We start from the raw sequence: 23,933 nt of genomic DNA on the forward strand, positions 1-23,933 counted from the left end.
TGCAAAATGCAAAATTTAGACACTAAATGGGCTCAGGTACATAGCTAAGGAGAGAACATGTACAGAAAAAATAAAGGTGGGTAAATTCATTCACTGAACATCAATGACTGCTTCGTTTGTTCTTCTTACCAGTGCTATCCAGCTAATCAGAGCCTTTGAGGATATTTAATAAAAGTAGTTTATTGAAAACGAAGAAAAAGATGTATGATGGTTCATTAAATGTTCTCTTTCAAACTCTTGTTTTAATCACTAGTAAGTTGTAACTTATTATTTTATTTTTTTTCCTTAGAATCTGTCAGGTGAAGGTGTATTTTTTCTTTTAATTTGGCTAGAAGCAATTTATTTTTAAAGAAAATATGTCTCCTCTGAAGATACATGGCCCTATCAGAATTCGAAGTATGCAAACTGGGATTACAAAATGGAAAGAAGGATCCTTTGAAGTTGTGGAAAAAGAGAATAAAGTCAGCCTAGTAGTTCACTACAATACTGGAGGGATTCCAAGGATGTTTCAGGTATTACCAAATTTTGATTTGGAATAGACCTTCAAATCACATCCTTTAGTGAACAGCTATTCTGTGCCACACTAAGTATCATAGTATCACTACTAGTTTACTATTTGTTTAATTTTCAGGTCATTAATACTGTTACAAATTATTCAGCAGAATTGATGATGGTGTATAATAAAGAGTAGGAAGTAGTCACCATTGCTGAAAAGAAACTGATGGGAAGAGGAAGCTAGGAGAAACTGAGTCTGGATACTGTCTAAACTATTTTTAAAACCACATTGGAATAACTTCAGTTATGTAGTTATGTCCCCACCCCCCGGGCAACCTACATATGTGATAAATTCATCACTATTTAGTATTAGCTTTTAATAGAACTCATTAGTGTCTTTTTAATTTCTTCTTACTAATTAATCCTGCCAAAGGTTGTGGTATAGACCATTCAAGGATGATATTCAGGGTCATCCTTATAGCCGTTTTATCTGTTAACATTTTTTTTTAATCATTTATTTATTTGCCAGCATTGGGTCTTAATTGCAGCACACAAGATCTTCATTGCATCATGCAGGATCTTTTGTTGCAGTGCAGAGATTCTTTAGTTTTGTTATGCAGACTTAGTTTGCTTTGCAGCATGTGGGATCATAGTTCCCTGACCAGGGATCAAACCCAAGTCCCCTGCATTGTAAGGCAGATTCTTAACCTTTGGACTACCAGGGAAGTCCCTCTTCTGTTAACTTTTAGAGGACCTCGTTATTTTATCACTGTAAAAAATAATTTTGTTTTCACTTCTGTCTTGTGCAACCAAGAATTACTTCTGTTGATATGAGCTGAATTTAATGTTTTACATTTTCTGCACTTAAAAATGCTATATTTGTTAATCAGATTATATAAAAGGGTAATATTCTAAAGTACTCTTTTGAAGAGTAATTTATAAAACTTCATGCTTGAGAACTTGAGCTGAAGTAAAATTTCTATTTATTTTTGCTTTTAAACTATTGAAAATAAATTGGTTATGATTTTATGTATCAAAAATATTCTTAAATAGATTGTAGGTGGTGACATGGGTAGTAGAAATAATAGTTTCTACCACATTCATATGCATATGACCATTTCAATGAAAGATTTTTTTTAAAACAGTTTCAGTCTTCAGTCCTCAACTCAAATTAGCACTCAGTAAATATTTAAATACTTAAGCAAACATAGATCTTTAGAAGCATGATGGATCTACCTGTCATTAAACCTGCATCTCAGTTCTAGATCAGTTTTGCGTTCAGCATTCGTTTGTTAACCACCTGTAGATTACTGTGATGGGTACTTGGCTAAGAATACTGAGCTGAGTGAGGCACTTTTCCTCTCAAACTTAAGAGTAACCAAATGCAGTCTCAGCTGTAAAAATACCTCAGAGATGCTGATGTAACATGAAGAAGGAAGTGTTTTTTGCTCTGAGGATTTAACGGATAGGTAAGAATTTGCTAGACACAGTGAAGGTAAGGTGAAGATGATTTCTGTAATATACAGACACATGCTAGTGTGAATCAACAGTCAGGAAACCAGAAAATTATTTTTAAGTAAATGCACAGTAGAGAGTGAATGGCAGTAGTAGAGGCTAAGAGCTACATAGAAACCAGATCTTGAAATATCCAGATCTTCTTTGTCATACTAAAGGGAACTTAGTTACTAGGGAGCCAAGAATCTTAAGTTTAAATTCCTTTGGCAGCTAGGCAGATGACTTTCAAGAGGTAGTGGGAGAATGAGGACATGTAAGAGGTTATTGTGGGAGTTCAGATGAGAAATGAAAGTCTTGAGCAAAGGGTAAGACAGTGGAAGAAGCAAAAGGAAGAAAATACAGATTTAAAGAGATTTCAAGATTTAACTCATTAGATTTGGGAGGTGAGAGAAAGACCTGCTTGAGTCTAAAACCTGTTATTTTTAAGTCTGGTAAATTGTTTTTTCATCTTTATCTAAAAATTGTCACAAGGTAAGGTCAGTTCAGTTCTGTTCAGTCGCTCAGTCGTGTCCGACTCTTTGTGACCCCATGAACCAGGCTTCCCTGTCCGTCACCAACTCCCAGAGTTTACCCAAACTCATGTTCATCAAGTCAGTGATGCCACCCAGCCATCTCATCCTCTGTCGTCTCCTCCTGCCTTCAATCTTTCCCAGAATTAGGGTCTTTTCAAATGAGTCAGCTCTTCGCATCAGGTGGCCAAAGTATTGGAGTTTCAGCTTCAATATCAGTCCTTCCAGTGAACACCCAGGACTGATCTCCTATAGGATGGACTGGTTGGATCTCCTTGCAGTCCAAGGGACTCTCAGGAGTCTTCTCCAACACCACAGTTCAAAAGCATCAATTTTTCTGTGCTCAGCTTTCTTTATAGTCCAACTCTCACATCCATACGTGACCACTGGAAAAACTATAGCCTTGACTAGACGGACCTTTGTTGACAAAACAATGTCACAAGGTCAATTATCCCTAATTTTAAAATTTGTGAGATGCTTTTACTTCTTTCTTTATGATGTTCAGAGGGTATGTCCTCAGCAAAAGGCAACTTTAGAAACCTCTGTATATGCCTGCTGAGGGAGAATGTTAGAAAATAAGGATGACTGGTTGTGAGAATTATTAAGATAAAAAGTTCAAGATTTATTGATTTAGTCTTGGAAAAATTTCAACCAAGAAAAATAAAAGTTATCACTTAATAGCATATATCCAGAGTCTGGAAAAGTATAAGAGAAGTATTGAACCAGTTCTGGGGAGCGGGAGAAGTAAGCTAAGAGAGTTCCAGAGAACTTACGAGCTTTGTGATTGAAAGTTAAGTGAGCCTGCTTAGACAGTTAAAAAAGAAAAAAAAAAGATAGATGTTCTAATGTTGGTAAAGGTCTATGTATGTTGATGTGTTTTTGAGAAATAGAATTCTTTTCAGGATTATAGTTTGTATCAGAATATCCTTTTTCATTGCAGCTACATAAACCACTAGCTAGATATTTTATAAGCTTTTGTTTAAAAAGAAAAAAAGCCTCTAATCCAATATGACTTTCTAAACTGGTGATGGTATAACCATCAAGGCTTAGAAAATTAACTTCTTTTTGTAACTATACCTGAAAATATGCAGTTCCTTCCAAAAAAGTCAAGAGTGTTAGGATTACTCTGTAAAATTTTAATAGTGTTTGCCTCTCCTAGAAGTGAAATCTTTAATTTAAATGTATCAAGAAATGGAAACTCTTTTTGATTGGGTAAAAAAAAAAAAAGCTAAATTAATATGGGAAAGAGTAAGAAATGTATCTTAGAACGTATAAAGTTTAGTATTCATTATACAACTTATTATGCTTCATTTTAACTCATTTTTAATGATACTCTTCCTTTTGTGTTGATCAGCTAAGTCATAACATTAAAAATGTGGTGCTTCGACCCAGTGGAGCAAAGCAAAGCCGCCTAATGTTAACTCTACAAGATAACAGCTTTTTGTCTATTGATAAAGTACCAAGTAAGGATGCAGAGGAAATGAGGTTGTTTCTAGATGCAGTCCATCAAAACAGACTTAATGCAGGTAAGCACTAATCATCTGAGGCTCTAACATTAGCAGTTATAAAAAATATTACTAGATTGTAGGCCAGTATCCCTCATGAATATGATGCAAAAATTTCAACACAACACTAGAAGACCTAATTCAACAGCACATTGAAAGGATTATACACCATGACCAAGTGGGATTTATTTCTGGAATGCAAGAATAGTTTAAGATATGGAAAAAATCTGGCAGTGTGATACATCAGATTTAACAGAATGGTGGACAAAAACCACATGATCATCTTGATGCATTAAAAGCATTTGATAAAATTTAACTTTGTTTCATGATGGAAACACTCAGAAAGTTGGAATTAAAGGAATCTGCCTTACCTCAACATAATAAGTGCCTTATATGAAAAGCCAATAGCTCAGTGATGGAAAACTGAAAGGTTTTCCAAAATCAGAAATAAGGCAAGGATGACCTCTTTTACCCCTTCTATTCACCATAATACTGGAAGTCCTAGGCAGAGAACTTAGGCAAGAAAAAGAAATGAGAAGCATCCAAATTGAAAAGGAAGAAGTAAATTTGTCTTTGTTCTCAGATGACATGATTGTTTATGTAGAACACCCTAAGGATTCCACAAAAGAGTGTGTGTCTAAAGAAGGAGTAGGATTTAAATTACATTTGGGAAAACTTATCTTGTTACATAAATGTTATATAGTTGCTTTTTTATATGAAACTTTTTCTGAAGTTTTATTTTTCTATAAAAACAGAAAGTACCATAGAAATTCAAGTAGTGTGATCAGATTGCCCTACTTCCTCCAACCCCTTTCATGTAAAATGTTTTGATTTTAAAGAATACATATTTGTAAGCATCTTTTTAGGAGTAATCTGTTGCTCAAAGTGAGTTTTTCACTCTTATTACTCTCCACCTCTGTCATCATCAGTACTTTGTTATTACTGGTATTTTATAGTTAACAAACTGCTGAGTTTTTTTTAACAAATATGACACATTGAAAACATTTAGAAATTAAAGATGTAGCAGTGCCTCCTTGCTTGTATTTAATAGCTATTTGATAAACTATTTTCTTGTTAAAATTTTTTATGGTTGTTTGCCATTTGGTTCATATTCCTCATGTGTTCATGTTACCAAATCTGAATGAACCATGTCAGTTTTCTAAATACTGAATTTTAGAATTGAGTGCCATTTTAAAGTTTTAGAATATGTTAGGGATTATGTCTACATTTCTGTATTTGTTTTATTCTATCATATTAATTGAACCACTGTTTTAAAAATCGACATATGTAAGAAAGTATGTCTCTGAATGCATTAGAGTGGAAAGCATAGCAGACTGGAGCCCAGATTTGAGTCTGAACAACATAGCGTAATGGAAAAGTACACTTTGGATCTAAACAAACTTGGGTTTGAATCCTAGCCCTGCTTGTTATATCCTGTGCAGTTTTGGGCAGTTCCTTTAATAAATGAGTTTCAGTTTCCTCATCTCTAAAATGAATGTTTTCTCACCTTAATTTCGGTGCTTAATAAAAAATTAGAGTTCATTAATGTAAGTCACAACTAGTATTTGATAGGCACACAGTGAGTCATTACTGCTTTTAGAGTGACTAGCTGTGGACTTAACTTACTCTGTACTCTTAGGCAAGTTGTTTTAATCTTTTAGGTTTAAGTTGCCGTAACTGCCCCAAAGTGTAAGCTAATGAATATAAGAACACTTTGAAACATTTGAAGTATAATGTGTGGTGTTTGAAATCAATGGGAAAAAGACTAATGGTTGATGAACAGTGTTGTCTATAAATAGGACAACTAGCTAACCATTTAAGAAGACAGTAAAACTGAGTCCTTATCTTACTCCTTCATCTAAATAGATTTTACATTGATCAAAGATTTCACTGTTAAAAAAAAGTGATAAAAGTATGATTAGAAGAGTAGAATGGATTTTAACATATTATGTGAATGGGAATGACCTTTCTGAGTATGACATAAAACCAGAATCAATAAAGGAAAAGATTAATAACTTGGACTGTGTAAAAAATTTAAATGATCTCTGTGACAAGGAAAGAAGAAAAGATGAAGAAAATATCAGTCACAGTGACAGTTAATACTGCTAATATATAAATACTGACTTTCCATATCAGTGAGAAATAGACATATAGGAATACTCAGGAATAAAAACAGATGTCTCCTAAATGTGAAAAAATTCAACAAATTCACATTCTTATTGTCACATTGGCAGTAGTGTGAGGGGAGGCAAGATACTCTAATATACTTTGTACATACTTTACCCCAACAATTCTTACTCTAAGGAGTTTTAGCCTATGAAAATTGTTGCATTAGTGCAAGAAGATATGTAAAAGGATGTTTGGCATTATTTGCAATGTTTCTAAATTAAAGCATTCCAAATGATCTTCAGTGGGAAATTAACAAAATTAAAATATAGACTGTGGGAGCTGGGGTTTCTAGCCACCTGCAGCTTATGAGATCTTGAGTTCCCAGCCAGGGCCACTGGCAATGGAAGCACGGAGACCTAACCCCTGAATTGCCAGGAAATTCCCTTGAAATACTTTTTGAAGTATATAAAAATCCATATTTATACATTACCTTGCATGTCCTTTAAACTAGCATTGATTTCGTTAGAGAAGAAGCCACTTATTCTGTTTGCTGAACTTAGTAAGTTTTGGGGTATACATTATTAGAAGTATGTCTGTCACTGGTTCTGACATGTGCTTAGCATCCAGTGTCCAAAGTTAGTTCACTCACTGACTTTGCTATAGTGTTAATTACCAAGTGTTTATACAGGAGAATCTCTAGCCTTCAAAAATTTATCCTTCTATTACATATTTCCAAGTTTTCACATTGTTACTTAATTTTTTGCTTGATCCTAGCTCTAAATTGTAACTGTACATAGCGGAATTATTTTGTCAGATAAGCACTTAGATTTGTTTTATTTTTCCTGTTTCTATTTCCTTAGTATTAAATAATAATAATGAAAAATCTCTTAGTTGAAGTAATTGATTGAATTTCCACCCCACCCCACCCCCACTAGCCATGAAACCTTCTCAGGGTTCTGGTAGTTTTGGAGCTATTCTGGGCAGCAGGACCTCACAGAAGGAAACCAACAGGCAGATTTCTTACTCGGACAATCAGGTATGTTCATTTGAATCTTTCTAGCTTTTTTTTAAAAGATGATAATCTTAAACATTCTATAAGGTAGTGCAGGAGTAGAATTTAGATTGTAATTCTAATAATTCTGGCATTATCACAAGGATACTTCAACATATCTGAAATTTATCACAGTGTAGTTTTTGAAAACATAGCTTTGTAGTTAGATGTGAGTTTGAGATTTGGTGCTTCTTCTTACTAGTTGTAGGCCATTGGAGAAGCTCCTTCTTAAGTATCTCAAGCCTTAGTACCCATCTGTAAAATTGAGACAGCAAAAATATTTTAAGCATTGCTGTGAAATAATGTGTATTATAAAAATGCTTAGCCCCCAATACCATGTACTAACAACCCTGTAAATATTTGCTGTTGCTGTTTCTTTGATGCTTTTTTGAGTCTGTTCTACATTATGAACTTTAGCTACACTATATGATATTAGACTGCTTTGTTGGGTCTTCTGTTTGCTTTTTAATAATTTTTCTTTCATAAATATTCAGCCAGTCCTGAGACTTACTTTGCAATATTGTACCTTAGCAGTCCTATGTCTCTTAATTTGTCTTACAAAGGTAAAGCAGGTGTATAGATAAACTTTGAAGCTCTCCTATAAGTAATGAATTCTGTTTGACTGTGTGGAGATGGGTTGATTACTTAAACCATTTACTGGACTAAGCAATCAGTGAATAAGGTTTCTTTTTGTTAGTTTCTTTTTACAAGTTGAGTGTTTTGTTTTTTGGGTTTTTTTTTAAACATTTTAATTGAGGTATGATTGATATCCAGTAAATAGCACATATTTAAAGTGTGCAGTTTGATATGTTTTGATTTATGTACATACCTGCAAAATCATCACCATAATCAAGCTAGTGAACATAGCCATGGCCCTTAAAAGCTTCTTCATCCCCCTTTGTAATCCTTCTCTCCAGCTCCCTGTCTAGCCCCTATCCCCAAGCCATGAGTGAATTGCTCTCTGTCACTCTAGATTACTTTGCATTTTCTAGAGTTTTATATATAAGTGGAATCAGTGTATAATTTTTTGTCTGGGTTTTTCACTCATAACTACTTTGAGATTCATCCATTTACAGGTAGAAATTTAAAATGTTAGAATATTTAAACTGTCAGTGTTACTGTATCTAGCAGAAGCAAATATTTATACTTTCACAAATAATGATTTCTGTTAATAGTGGGATTATAAAATCAATTTTGTGGGTTGTGACTACCGTTAAATAGAATAGAAAATAATAGAGAAGGTGTTCTACACAGTAAGAATAAGTACTGGTTTTTGAAATTTTTGGTTTTATTTGTATGTATGTATAATAGGTTGTGATGTAAAATATTTCTCACTGTGGGGTCATGATCAGAAGAGGTTGAAAAATATGCAAAAGAGTGTGCATATAGCATACTACCATTTGTGTAACTAGAAAAATAAAATACTGACTTTCATTTCCTTAAAAATGTAGAATACTTACAAGGTGTAGGAGAATGGGAGGTAGAAGAACCGAGTGAATGGCTTTGGGGTGATAAAAGAGACTTCTCAGTATATGGCTTTTATAATAGTGTTTTGATTTTTTTTTTAATCTTGAGAATCAATTATCTATTTGAAAGTCAACTTTTTAAATCGTTCATCCAGATGACCTCAGAGATTCTGTTTTTTTATTCTAAGATTGTAATTCTGTGGAAGGTAATTAGAAATTTTCCGTAGAGTTAAAGTGTATATTCTCTCTGAATATTTTTGCTGTGTTTTGGGGTAGACTCTTTGATTCATCTTCTGCCAGTAGGTTGTCTCACCTTCAATCTCCCCATCATTATATAGATTTGTTTCATTTCTCCGTACTAGAACCCCCTCAAAAATCATATGCTGTCCATGTGACTTGGCTTTTAAATTGTGGCAACCAAATGTCATTGTTGCTTCTTTTTGTCACATTTATGTCACCTTGCTGTAATGTGCTGTTCTTTGTCACTCAGTCACGTCCAGCTCTTTGTGACCCCATGGACTGTAGCCCTCCAGGCTTCTCTGTATGTGGGGATTCTCCAGGCAAGAATACTGGAGTGGGTTGCCATGTACTTCTGCAAGGGATCTTCCTAACCCAGGGATTGAACCCAGGTCTCCCATATTGCAGGCAGATTCTTTACCAGCTGAGCCACCAGGGAAGCTCACTTTAAATTAGTCATAATTGGATTTTCTTTCTTACAGATCTACTTTCATGTGGCTCTTATGTCTGTGAGGTTATTTTCTTTTTTTTTTAATCAGTAATTCAGAGCAAATTCTTTTCTGCTTCTAGGTACGCTGTGGAATTTCTAAGCTTACAAGAGTACTCTCGGAAAATACATGTCATGCTCAATATATGACACTGATTAGAATCACCTAGTGTTCTTTAAAAAAAGAAGTATTGATGAATGGACCTTACCCCCAGACCAGATAGGCTAGAGTCTCTGGAGATGGGTCTCCAGTTGTGGATATTTTTTTTAAGTTCCATTTATGAGGATCACTGGTCTAAACATATGCCAATTAATGTGAAGAATTAGCTATGTTAAACTTTATTCTTATAGGTCTCTTCAAAAAGAGGAAGTTTGGAAACTAAAGATGATACTCCATTTCGAAAAGTTCTTGGTAATCCAAGTAGAGGATCGATTAAGGCTGCAGCAGGAAATGGAGTAACTCCTACCCGGACAATTCCCTCTTTGACATCTACATCCACACCTCTTAGATCAGGGTTATTAGAAAATAGGTATGAAAGATTTTTTTTTCTTTCTTAGTCATTAGCTCTGCCTATTTATTTATGTCTTTTAGGCCTTTTAGAAAGTCCAATGACTTGGGGAAAAGGAGACTTCTAGTTAAAAGAACAACGTGTAAAGTGTATTTTCTGGAGATAATATTTGTCTTTTGTGATTTATATTAGTGACATGTATAGAGCTTGCAGATACACAGTATATTTAAATGTGGTGTATAGCGTATGATAGCAGTAGTCACAGTTCTTGTTCTTGAGTATGTTGGTTTATACTTGTTAATAATGTGAAATAACCATTTTTCTCTGTTCTCCATAGAACTGAAAAGAGAAAAAGAATGCTGTCATCTGGCTCAGAGTTGAACGAAGATTACCCTAAGGAAAATGATTCATCATCGTAAGTTGCTTTAAGAACTTTTATAACATTTGATTGGTATTTCTTCCATTAATAATTACAACCACTAGAGAAAATTGGGATGGAATTCAGTTTATAGGAATCTCAAAGACAGAAGAACAAGATTTAGAGTATTTTGGTAACAGTACACTGTAGGCTCATTAGAGAGTGGTAGTATTGCTTTGGTCATTTTAGTGCACTTCTCCCATCTTAGCTTTATTTGTTTGCAACACTTGTAATAAGGATAGAGCTGAAGAACTCTATATAAGTGTTTTTTGTTTGCTGCTCTTAGTATGAACCCCTCCTCCCTTCTTTCCTTTACCTGTTAAAAAAAAAAGTACAATTTTTACCTTATTCATGTGAAAAGTTAATTTAGGGGTAAAAGGGTGTTAAAACCAGCGTAGGTTCTAGGCAAGGAACATCAGTCTTTTAGAGCTACTTTTGGGGTTGAACAAAAGAGCATACCTGCAATAGGACAGTCACTAGCCCACAGTCCTCTTCCTCATAATGGGAGACTTGTGGATTTTGTTTGTTTGTCTTTGTCTTCTGAGACAGAAAACTTATTATACAGTTGCCAGTTAATACCTTAACAGAAGTCAGTTGGTAGTCAGTTAACTGGTATTGAAGGCCAAAGGGTCACCAGAAAGAAGTTGGGGAAAAGCTAAAGAAACTTTTTAGTTTGAGTTCTTGATTCTATTGCTGTAACAGATACAAAAATCTAGGTAGCTGATAAGACTGGTGTGTTCTCTTAAACTACGATCACCATAGTCTCAGGTTCCTTTGTCTTCTCTCTGCCATTCTTAATAAGTATCTTCCGTTTTATGAACCAAGATAGCTTCAGCCTCCACTCTCATATCTGTATTCCTATTGGGAAGGAGGAAAGGAGCAAGGGGAGTGCATACTGCTTTTGTGTAGGCTGAAAATTGTATACATAACTTTTATGTATATTACATTGGCCAAAACTTGGTCATGTGGTTATATCAAGTTATGAGGAGATCTGGGAAGTATGCCTAGCCCAAATTCTACTGTTATGACAAAGCAGTACAGTGGTTATTTGGGGACAACAGTCTGCCATAGTTCATCCTTCTAGCTAAAGATTTACCTTTGTTAATCATTCTTCCCATATGTAGAGTACCCCTACCTTCACCCTGATGGAGACAGCCTCTAAATCTCATTTAGTCATTATATCCAGCTCAGAGTCCAGGATCTCTGGGTTATGTGCAGTTCTCTCCATAAGGTCCAGGTGTGCCTTGGACCATACACCTCATGGTCTTGTTCACTTTAGTTCAGTTGTTCATTTGTGTCTGACTCCGTGCAACCCCATGGACTGCAGCACCCCAGGCTTGCCTGTCCATCACCAACTCCCGGAGCTTGCTCAAACTCATGTCCATCAAGTCGGTGATGCCATCCAACCATCTCATCCTCTGTCTCTTTCTCCTGCCTTCAGTCTTTCCCAGCATCAGGGTGTTTTCCAATGAATCAGTTCTTTCGTATCAGGTGGCCAAAGTATTGGAGCTTCAGGTTCAGTTTTTTCCAATGAATCAGTTCTTTCGTATCAGGTGGCCAAAGTATTGGAGCTTCAGGTTCAGCATCAGTCCTTCCAATGAATATTCAGGATTGATATCTTTTAGGATTGACTGGTTTTATCTTCTTGCCATCCACGGATCTCTCAAGAATCTTCTCCAACACCACAGTTCAAAAGCATTAATTCCTCCGTGTTCAGCTTTCTTTATGGTCCAACCCTCACATCCATACGTGACTACTGGAAAAACCGTAACTTTGACTATAGGAACCTTTGTTGGCAAAGTGGTGTTGTACCTAAAAACTGAAAAGCAAGTTAATTTTCATTCCTCACTACTGTCTCCACACACATAGCATTTATTATACATTGCTGGAGTAAGCACAGGATAACCACAGTAAAAATTTTCATTTAGAAAAAACAAGGATTGGGAACTGAGGAATCACTCACTGGTCTATAGTAGAGATCAAATCTTGTTAGGCAGAAATTGTGAAGACAGTGAAAGCAGTGGAATAAGTTCTTAATTAACCCCTGTAACAGTCTCTGTCCTATCCTCTGGGATCCTCCCTTGCTCATTGTACTTTATATGACTCGTGGCTTTGCCCTTTAACAGATTCCCTTTGTCTGTTATCTTTCAAGGCCATAGCTGAAGGGGGTTTTGAAGACTGTTCTTTGGAGCCATGCAGCTTTGTAGCCTACTTGATGCCAATGTAGTCCTGGAAGTTTGGAAAAGTCTAGAAATGTTAAAGTTTTAGAAGTTTTTTTAAAGGTAGAACATGCAGAGTTTTATAGGCTTGAGAAAGAATTAGGGCCAGTATTTTTGTTACTATTTTGATTCTTTTAATAAATTTTTAAATTTTGGAATAATTTTAGATTTACAGAAAAGTTGCAAAGATAATATTGAGATGTACCTGTATACCCCTTATCCAGTTTTCCCTAATATTAACATCAGTTTTTCACAAACTACTTCTCCAGTTACCTCTTAGCATTGCCTTAGTTTGAGAATCAGAAGCAATTGGAGTTTTTTAGTCCCATATGACCTCCACTTACCACACAATTTTAATTCTAGGCCATTGGCACAGAGAGATATATTCATTTTCAACCTTGATTACAAACCTGCTAGTTCTAACCCAGATTTATCTGTCTTGAATAGAACCTTGCTGAGAGCAGTAAAAAGCACTAACACAGACCAGTGTTCTTAATTGTCTCAGTCTTTTCCTTTGAGTTCTGCCTCCCAAAACATTACAGATAACAGTTCTGTGACTATTTGGCTAAGACATAACAGTGCTCACCAGCTTTCCAGTCAGTAATATCTGTGTTTTTACCCTCTGTCTTACTACTGAGCTAGTTCTTCCCAGAACAGGGATCGAACCCATGTTACCTGCATTGGCAGGCTGATTCTTTACCACAAGACCACCAGGAAAGCCCCACCATCTTATTACAGGTCCTTCACATTGATGCTTTTCAATTTCTGGGTGAGAATATTAAAAAAGGAGGACTAGTGGGATGAACTATAGCTCTTTTTGTCCTTACTACTACAAATAACCTTGAGGCTGTAACTGATATTATCTACTTCTAGGATCCATTCTGGGTTTGCTACATTTTTCATTAAAACTTCTGATGGTGTTGATGACTTTCCTGGTGGTATGACTGAGATCTTCTTCCCTGAGGGATCTGAGCCCATGGTCACTGTGCACTTGTCAGGCTATGGTTGCTGCAATTACCCATTCAGAGTTAAAACTGACCTTGAAAGCACCAAGAGATTCCCTGGTGAATTTCCTTTATACCAGACATATTCTTCTCACCCTTATCACGTAGCAGCTACCCTGCCCTCTTATAATAATTAAAGTCAGTTACAGTATAGTAACTCCTTTCCTTGCCTGTTGATCTGCCAGCATGAGAAGCCCAAAATGAGTAGCAGCCATCACTTTAGATTAAATGGGATTCTTCTTGTCCTGTCTTGTGAAAAATTTCCTCCTCTGGAAACCAAAACCGCTAGATCCACAAAATCTAAATTGAAGGAAAAAGAAGCACAAATTCTCCAAGTGTGTTATTGAGACTGATAGTGGAGGCATTCCTGCTTCTTGGTTTCCAGACCCATGTATTCTCTATAAATGTAATGGCCTGTTGGTTTATGTTATATATTGTATGTTGAAGGGCACCCAGTTCCTAATAAGATCATCTCTAATCTGCACCTTTAAAGGCTGTTGGCCGTCAGCTTTGAGGTAAATATGGTCTATGATAGGACCAGTGGATCCTTTGGTCATATGCCCTTATTGTATGTACTTCGTTTTTTTGTGTGTGTAAGGTGGATCTCTCATTCCACATTGATGTTGTGTGAGATTTCATGTTAGTAAATCATATACTCTTATTAAGCCCTCAGATAGCAGTGCAGCGAAGGCACTGTGGGCAGGAAAGGCAAAAGTGAACCTTATGTATATGCCAGTCCCAGCCAGAATTAATTTCTTCCTTTTCTGGGATGGAAGGAGTCTAATGTAATCAACTCATCACCAAATGTCTGGTTGGTTTCATTAAGGGATAGTATTCATTCAAGGGCCAGGGATCAGCCTCTAGAGTAGCTAGCAATTGGACATTGAGCAGCATAAGTTGCTAAACCAGCCTTATTAAAAGGGATCCCCTATTTTAGGGTGTACTTAGAGCTTTTACCTCTACCACCATGCCTATTACTTATGGGCCCTTTGTGGAAGTATTTGGATGGCAGAGTACAGAGATTGACTGGCATCCACTAGACAAGTTACCATGGGTGATTGTTTAATGTCTCTTCAATGAAGTTCTCTTGTGAGCATTAACATGTGAAATAAATCTTCACCCTTTGTACATACTATGCATAAACCTCTTCCATAAATCATTTTCCCCTAATTTTCCAGGCTTACCCCTTCTAGGCCCCTGATCATCCATCTAGACCATTTACCACCATCCAGGGTTCCCTGGCCCATGTAATGGACAGTGAGGTGCACTTCTCAAACTCTGTACAGTGGAGGATTTTGTCTTAGTCCTGTGTTCCAGGGCAGTCCCTTAGTGGAGCTACAATGCAGCAACAGTTCATTTTCAGCTTGTATCAATGTATCAAGACAATCCATCCATGAATCAGGCACAGATTTTTTTCCTTCTTCTGTCTGGTCACCAGAATGCTCATAGACCTGTTCTCATTATCTATTCTTATTTACTTGGATATACCACTCGTATTTTATGATGGATTACTGCTGTAACTTCCTGATCTTACAACTTCATGGGTATAATAGCACCCAGCTCATGATGGCTTGCTCTGGTTGCATAGTTCCTTGATGACCCATAGTCTTTATGATTATTATTTACCCCATATCACTGTATCAGTTATCTAGTGCTGCATAACAATATACTTAAAATAGTAACTATTTATTATTGCTTATAAGTCAGTGGTCACTTAAGTGGTTCTGTTTATCTGGGCCTGTCTTGGCCAGTTGTGACTGGATTCTCTTTTTCTCATACATGCATGGTCATTTGGTAAGTTGGCTCGGGATTAGCTGGTCCAGTGGCTTTACTTGTATGACTGGCCGTAGGCTGTCTAGTGGTTGGGGTGATGCAGGAGACTAGCCATGTTTTTTTTTTTTCACCTGGTAGGGTTACCCTGAAATTAATCACATGGCAGTGGTAGGGTTCCAAAAGAATGAGTGAAAATTTGCAGGGTGCCTATAGCCTTAGAATCAGACTCATGTACTATTGTGTCTGTTAGGATTCTTTTGGAAAAAGAAAATCACAAGGCCAGCCTCATTAAGGGATAGGGAAACAGATGGCATTTCTTAACGGGGGGCTTGGATACAAGGAAGGAAGTAATTTGGGTGTTTTTTTTTTTAACAGCTTTATTGAGATACAGTTTATACACCATAAAATTCACCTGTTTTAAGTGTATAATTCTGTATTTTTGGTAAATTTTTTGAGTTGTGCGTCCATCACCATAATCCAGTTTTAGAACATTTCTATAACCCCAGTAAGGTCCGTTGTGCAGTCTACCACATTTTTCAAACGCTGGAAAGATTTCATGAGCTATATCCTCTTCTACTTTATCCCAGCCCAGTTCACTACAGATGAAAAATCTTGGTGGTATTACACTTTAGGAAACCAAAGATTTTACCACCAGCCAATGGTATTTCTGCTACCATTGCCAAATAATTGATCCAGTTCCAGAATTTTGTCTAACTTGCACTAACTGTTGTTCAGGCTCCTCAGAAACAAACCCTGAAATGGAGAGTAGTGTCCAAGTGATTTAGTTAGGAATTATTCCCAGGGGATACCAGGAAGGGACTGGGGGAAGCAAGATACCTCAGTGCAGGAAAAAATGAGTGAGTGTGATCTCAGAAAAAATCTGATCTCTGACCAGAAAAATGCAGAGTTTAGGCTTCATCCCAATCCCAGAGAGAAAATCTGTTGTGTACATTTCACCTTAAAGCTATTCTAATCCAAGGCAGGGGAGCTTGACTTCTATACTTTAGTACCTGACCTTACTTTTGACTCTGAGAGTGCAGGCAAAGGCTCTAGTAGCTTGAGGACAATCTTGTGAAGAGAAACCCTAGGTACTGGCTATCAAAAAATTTTAAAAAACAACCCAAATAGAAGAACTTGAAAAAGAATATATACATGTATATGCATAACTAAATCACTTTGCAGTACACCTGAAAGTAACAAGACATTGTCAATCACCTATACTCTAATATTAAAAAACAAAAAATTGGGAGGAAAAAAACCTAAATTGGTGTGAAAGAGAGGATACAAAAATAAGACCAGAGGTAATCTGGGTGGAGCATCTACATTATCTGCTTGTAGGCTTTATTCATGATGGATCTCCTAAAATAAGCACTTTTAATCAAAGCATGAGCATGTTTCTCAGTGGAACCGCTTTATTTGATATAGGTTCAGGTATTTGGGCATGATAGGTCAGGGGAAAGGGGCTTAAGAAATTTTAACTTTGTGTTCATGAACTTGAAGTAGTTTAGTCACTATGAATTGAAATGTTGTTGACATTTAGTAAATAACATTTCAAATTACATAGACTATAAGAACATTTTGGATTTTGTTTATTTTACTTTTTAGAGCTATTCATTATCAACCTCGAATGGTTTGCTTCTTTTTATTTATTTTCAATTTTTTTTTTTAAATTTTAATTTTTTCACCTTAGATCTTAATTGATTCTTTTGGTTTTAGTAGCTGAATCATTTCAGCTGGGCTTGCTTTTGGCAAAGAAAACCTATATATTCTTGCTATCTTTGGTTTGACTTTTTTATAAAGGAACTGCTCCTTCATTTTTGTCTAATTACCAGGGTTTTGGATTGGATTGACTTTTGACTTAAGTAATGAAAAGCTTGTTTTTATAATTCTCATTTGTGTAAGGCTTTAACACCTTGTAGCGTAACTTCCAAGTACTTCAATTAATTCAGCCATTGAAATGTAAATTCTAATGACGACTATTTAAAATTAATAATTATATCTTTATACATATATGTTTGAATTAAATTATTAACTATAGGAACAACAAGGCTATGACAGATCCCTCAAGAAAGTATTTAAGCAGCAGTAGAGAGAAGCAACTGAGTTTGAAACAGTCAGAAGAGAATAGGACATCAGGTAAGTATTTGGTCTTTGCATAATATACTTGTTTATGATATGATATATTGTATTAGACTAGAAATAGAAATGTAAACTGGGGCATATTTCTCACATGTTTAGGAACACTGCATAAATTTTGTACTAGTTATCTGGTGCCAATTTATGTACTGTTGCTGTTTAGTCACTCAGTTGTGTTCAGCTCTTTGTGACCCCATGGACTGTAGCCCACCAGGCTCCTCTGTCCATGGGATTTCCCAGGCAGAAATACTGGAGTTGGTTACCATTTCCTTTTCCAGGGGATCTTCCCAACCCAGGGATCAAACCCATGTCCCCTGCTTGGCAGGTGGGTACTTTACCACTGAACCACCTGGGAAGCCCTAATTTGTATCCTAGTACTTGGCTAAAATATTTTTTTAAATATTAGAACTATAAGGGAGTTTTTATTTTGCTTACGAAGAATTTAAGCTTTACATCTCCCTATTCAACTACCTAGAATTAAGTTCTTTCATTGTCAAAGTACCTGGACCTGGAATGAATCCAAGGAGTTAAAGTTATTGAAATTAAAACTTGTCAGTGTTGCTGGTTATTAGAAGTTCCAGAAGATCTTGTAATTATCGCATAAAGCAGTTGTATAAGCTCACCTTGTTTTTAACAAAAACTAAAAGCTTGTCCCGGAATTTTTATTGCTGCTTCCTATACTTAGCATAACTCTGGTCCTCTGAACTTCTTAGCGACTCATGTATCTAGTATTGATTTGAATATTGTATTTAACTTGAAATAGAAGGAAGTTAAAATATGGCATGATTTTGATAAATTGGGAGTTTGAGAGAATTCATTTCATCTGGATTCTAGAAACAGTCTCCTTTTCCCTAAAAGACTTATATCTAAATTGGACTCTGACAGAAAGAGAAAGCTCTGATATAATTCTCACCTCTCAAGTAATAATTCATTATGTAAATGCTGTTTTTTGGTTTTCAACTTTTACAGTCAACCTATGGTTAAAAAGGACTTCCCTGGTAGCTCAGACAGTAAAGCGTCTGCCTGCAGTGCAGGAGACCCAGGTTCAATCCCTGGGTCAGGAAGATCTTCTGGAGAAGGAAATGGCAACCCACTCCAGTACTCTTGCCTGGAAAATCCCATGGACAGAGGAGCCTGGTAGGCTATAGTCCAAAGAGTCGGACACGACTGAGCAATGTCACTTTCACTATAGTTAGAAAACAGAATACTTAAAGATGTATTAACATTTAATAGATGTATTAATACTTAATACTGTTGAAGTTATGGTACATCTAACAAGTGTTGATGTGGAAGAGGAGAGAGAGAGGAAAGTATAAGGGATCAAGTGGTAAAAAGTTTGATGGAACAAAATGTAGAGCGTTTAAGTGTGTTAACGTTGCAAAGTTCATCAATAGAACTCAAATAACACAACTGATGGGGAGTTCCCAAGCAATCCAATGGTCAGGACTTGGTGCTTTCACTGCTATTGGCCGGAGTTCAATCCCTGGTCAAGGAACTAAGATCCCACAAGCCACATGACACAGCCAAAAAATAAATAATAAAATAACACAACTGATAATTGGTTGGAGAGAAGAGGTGATATAAATGAGAAATTATTTCTAATTTTTCTTGAGGGAGCCAGCTGATGCTGTTTAAAATTAATAAATTGACAAATTATACGAACACCTAATGTTATGGAAGAAATCAAAGAAACTGAATTTCCAAAAATGGTTAGAAATTGGAAGAAAAATTTGTGGAGCTTTAGGGCTAGAGAGTATTCTTTTGTAACCTCTTACAAACTTTTTCATAGTATTTGATCTTCAGACATGTGTATGTATATTACTTTGATGAAAAGAAAGGGGAAAATAGAGTTAAATATAAACAAGCCCAATGTGTAATTTTATTATTAAATGAACTTGAATGGTGTATTTAGGAATTAAATTTTTCCTGTGTCTGTTCATTTTTTTAGGGCTTCTACCTTTGCAGTCATCATCTTTTTATGGTAGCAGAAGTGCAGTCAAGGACTATTCTCCTGGCAGCACTAATCTAGACAGGTATGCATTGACTATATATATGCCTTGTGAAGAACTTGAAGAGCTTTCTTCAGAATATTAAATGATGGGAGGATCTATGTGTTGTGCTGTAAATGAATACACTGATTTAACAACATAGATGAAAAAGTACAGATTCATGACATTTAGTTACAGGGTACTCTAGAAGTGTTTTAGTTCAAACTATTACTTTTTATGTTTTTCAACACGTATATAAACCGTATATCTAGGAAGACTTGTATTGAGGCCACAGGATGTCACTGGCAATGTGATCAGATTCTAGACCAGTGTATTTTCCAAAATCCCAAGAAAAGTAATTCCCCACTGAGACATTTTAAAATTGCCTTTATTGCTTGCATGTTTGTTAAGCTACCTACCAGAATTTAAGGTGTTTTCCTAAGAAAGCAAAAAGTTTCACGTTAGTATATTTTACTGGAAAAGGCTAGTCAGAAATTTAATTGGTGATTCTAGAAATATAGCTCAGATGGTAAAGAATCTGCCTGCAATGCAGGAGATCCGGGTTTGATCCCTGGTTTAGGAAGGTCCCCTGGAGAAGGAAATGGCAACCCATTCTTGCCTGTAGAATTCCATGGACAGAGGAGCCTAGTGGGCTACAGTCCGTGGAGACGAAGTTCAGTTCAGTTCAGTCGCTCAGTCGTGTCTGACTCTTTGCAACCCCATGAATCGCAGCACGCCAGGCCTCCCTGTTCATCACCAACTCCCAAAACTTACTCAAACTCATGTCCATCGAGTCAGTGATGCCATCCAGCCATCTCATCCTCTGTTGTCCCCTTCTCCTCCTGCCCCAAATCCCTCCCAGCATCAGGGTCTTTTCCAATGAGTCAGCTCTTTGCATGAGGTGGCCAAAGTGGAGTTTCAGCTTTAGCATCAGTTCTTCCAACAGACACCCAGGACTGATCTCCTTTAGAATGGATTGGTTGGATCTCCTTGCAGTCCAAGGGACTCTCAAGAGTCTTCTCCAACACCACAGTTCAAAAGCATCAATTCTTCAGCTCTCAGCTTTCTTCACAGTCCAGCTCTCACATCCATACATGACCACTGGAAAAACCATACTCTTGACTAGATGGACGTTTGTTGGTAAAGTAATGTTGCTACTTTTTAATATGCTGTCTAGGTTGGTCATAACTTTCCTTCCAAGAGTCGGACACAACTGAGCGACTGACCCACAGAGATGTAGGTTAAATTTTTGAGGTTTATTGACTATGAGTATATAAGACAACTGCTAAGCACTTGTCAAAGAGCCGTGTTCATAGAATGCCACACAGAAGGGCAGTTGTAAAAAGTGAGAGTAGTAGTATATAATAGATATGCTATTATATAGCATAATGACCAGTCATAGATAATGACCAGTTAAGTCATATTTTATTTTTTGCTAGAATTTAATTCACAGTGGTAAAAACATCTAGATTATTTGTCTTAAATGATTAAGGTGAGTTAAAGAAATTCTATATTTAGATATACTCAGCCTTGGGTGGAATCTGTCAAGCACTTTATGACTGCAGTGGTTAACTCTTTGAATTTAACAGAGGAAACAATATATTTCTGCTTATTAGAAGAATCTTATGGAGAAGGCAATGGCACCCCACTCCAGTACTCTTGCCTGGAAAATCCCATGGATGGAATAGCCTGGTAGGCTGCCGTCCATGGGGTTGGTAAGAGTCGGACACAACTGAGTGACTTCACTTTCACTTTTCACTTTCATGCATTGGAGAAGGAAGTGGCAACCCATTCCAGTGTTCTTGACTGGAGAGTCCCAGGGATGGCGGAGCCTGGTGAGCTGCCGTCTATGGGATCGCACAGAGTCGGACACGACTGAAGTGACTTAGAAGCAGAAGAATCTTAAAGGAATCCAAGTTGAGAAAAAACTAAATTTGGTTTTCAACTGCTTAAGTACAGTGCAGATTTCTTTTCAAAGTAATAGAATGAGCATATGCATTGCACATAGAAATTATTGAAGAAATAAAATTTTCTTTTAATACAAAACTGCCCTCAAAGATAAGATGAACATTATCAAACTGGTAAGAAAAATAATGCTGAGTAAAGTCTGAAACCATAAATAAAGCACGTATAAAACCCAGACTGGAGTCAAGTATTTAGGGCTGGGTCTTCAAAACCAACATGAGATTGGAAACTAAACATGACCCCCAATCAGAACTTGATTTCTTATCTAAAGATACATGAAGCTGGATATCTCGAACTGCCGTCTGTGCTAGTAAGTGTTAGTTGCTCAGTCATGCCCGACTCTGCGACCCCATGGACTGTAGCCCACCAGGCTCCCCCATCCATGAGATTCTCCAGGCAAGGATACTGGAGTAGGTTGCCATTTCCCTCTCCACTGTGCTAGTAAACCAAACCCAAACACTTCTATGTAACTGCCTGCGTTTGGAACCTTAAATATGCTGCTTACCTGATGCTCCCTCTGCTTGTGCTCAGTCACCTCAGTTGTGTCCAACTCTTTGCAACCCTATGGACTGTAGCCCACCAGGCTCCTTTGTCCATGGGATTTTTCCAGCAAAAATGCTAGAGTGGGTTGCCATTCCCTCCTTTGGGAGCTCTTCCCGACCCAACAATTGAACCCACGTCTCCTGCATTGAAGGCAGTTTCTTTACCACTGAGCCACTGGGGAAGCCTGATAGAAAGCAAATACCCAAAAATGGAGTTTGCACTGATTGGTATCTGCTTTAATGTTCACTATGAAGGGGCAAAATTTCTGAACCCCTGATATAGAGTCCTATGCAGATTAGAGATCCAGACTGAGACAGCTACTAAACCAGCAAAAATGCATGATCATGGGATGTAGCATAGAGAGGAGATTGTAAATGTAAATGAATTTTATTTAAAAAGATTTATAGAAAATGTATGTCAAAATTCATTAAAAATCTGAATTTATAAAAAAAGATTTATGTAGGGCTTCTTGGTCTACCCTCCATTTTTTTTTTAACCCTCTATGCTGGGAAAGATTGAGGGCAGGAGAAGAAGGGGACGACAGAGGATAAGATGTTTGGATGACATCACCAACTCGGTGAACATGGGTTTGAGTGAACTCCGGGAGTTGGTGATAGACAGGGAGGCCTGGCGTTCTGCAGTTCATGGGGTCGCAAAGAGTCGGACACAACTGAGCGACTGAACTGAACTATGTCTTAATAGCATTTTGGAGGAAAAAAAATAGACTAAGGAGAATAAAGGAAGGGAATTTGTCAAAGAAATACTGGGTGAAAGTGATGGAAGTCCACACTGAAAAGCCTAAAGAAATGCCAAACAGCGGATACATATTTTTTAAATCTACCTTGTGGAAGATGATGGGTAAAGAAATTTTTCAAAGCTGCCAGAAACAAAAATATCATCTGTAAAACAAAAACAGACTGACATTAGCAACAGTAGAAACAGATGATATCAAAGAATTACACATCCAGTTAAATTTTAATTCAAGATTGCAAGGACAGAATTTATTTAGGAAAAAGAAAAGTGAACAAAGGAAGGAGTAGAAGTAAGAAAAATCAGTGAGCAAAAAAATTTTTAAGCATATTTAAAAATTAAGTACCTTTAAAATGTATTCTTTTGTAAAAGTAATAAGGGCATATGGTAGAAACTTCAGAAGTTACAGAGTGCATACAGTGAAAAGTAAATCTCTCCTAACTCCTACTTGCTCATTTTCTTTCAGGAGGCAACTGCTATTACTAATACCTTTCCAGACTTATTATGCATCTAAATACATTTTGATAGTTTTTATAAAAATGATTAGGATTGAAAACAAAAAATTAACAGAATATTATACCAATAAGAGGTTAAATAAATGAGTGGAGAAGAGTATGGGAAATTAAAACATTTTAAGTTCCTCATTTTGTTTGAGAGGAGGCCACAGTTAACTTTGTTGTTGTTCAGTCTCTCATTTTTGTCCAGCTCTTTGCAGCCCCTGTGGACTGCAGCACACCAGGCCTCCCTGTCCCTCAACACTTCCTGGAGCTTGCTCAAACTCATGTGCATTAAGTCAGTGATGCCATCCAACCATCTTGTCGTCTGTCATCCCCTTCTCCTCCTGCCTTCAATCTTTACCAGCATCAGGGTCTTTTCTAATGAGTCGGCTGTTTGTCTCAAGTGGCCAAAGTATTGGAGTTACAGCATCAGTCCTTCCAGTGAATATTCAGAATTGATTTTCCTGCAAAAGTCATAGCTTTGACGACACACACCTTTTCAGCAAAGTAATGGCTCTGCTTTTTAATATGTTCTCTCGGTTGGTCATACCTTTTCTTCCAAGGAGCAAGCATCTTTTTAAATTTCATGGCTGCGTTCACCATCTGCAGTGATTTTGGAGCCCGAGAAAAGAAAGTCTATCACAGTTTCCATTGTTTCCCCATCTATTTGCCGTGAGGTGATGGAACGGAATGCCATTATCTTAGTTTTTTGAATGCTGAATTTCAAGCCAGCTTTTTCATGCTCCTCATTCACTTT

General features: G+C 36.7%; 1 protein-coding gene across 9 annotated transcripts in view; it reads left to right on the forward strand.

Annotated features, from left to right (window-relative positions):
• USP37 (ubiquitin specific peptidase 37) overlaps positions 1-23,933 on the forward strand; it is an 85,090-nt gene that overhangs the window by 9,384 nt on the left and 51,773 nt on the right. For all 9 annotated transcript variants that reach the window (XM_088827598.1, XM_055397391.2, XM_088827604.1 and 6 more), the window contains 7 exons: positions 290-512; positions 3,874-4,045; positions 7,069-7,169; positions 9,726-9,904; positions 10,221-10,298; positions 17,336-17,433; positions 19,382-19,466. In XM_088827598.1, the coding sequence (XP_088683724.1) occupies positions 357-512; positions 3,874-4,045; positions 7,069-7,169; positions 9,726-9,904; positions 10,221-10,298; positions 17,336-17,433; positions 19,382-19,466 (869 nt within the window). In that variant the 5' untranslated portion in view covers positions 290-356. The remainder of the gene's footprint in view (positions 1-289; positions 513-3,873; positions 4,046-7,068; positions 7,170-9,725; positions 9,905-10,220; positions 10,299-17,335; positions 17,434-19,381; positions 19,467-23,933) is intronic.

The sequence above is a fragment of the Moschus berezovskii genome, chromosome 2 (genome assembly GCF_049115385.1).
Source record: "Moschus berezovskii isolate FMDL1 chromosome 2, NW_MosBer_1.0, whole genome shotgun sequence".
Lineage (NCBI taxonomy): Eukaryota > Metazoa > Chordata > Mammalia > Artiodactyla > Moschidae > Moschus > Moschus berezovskii.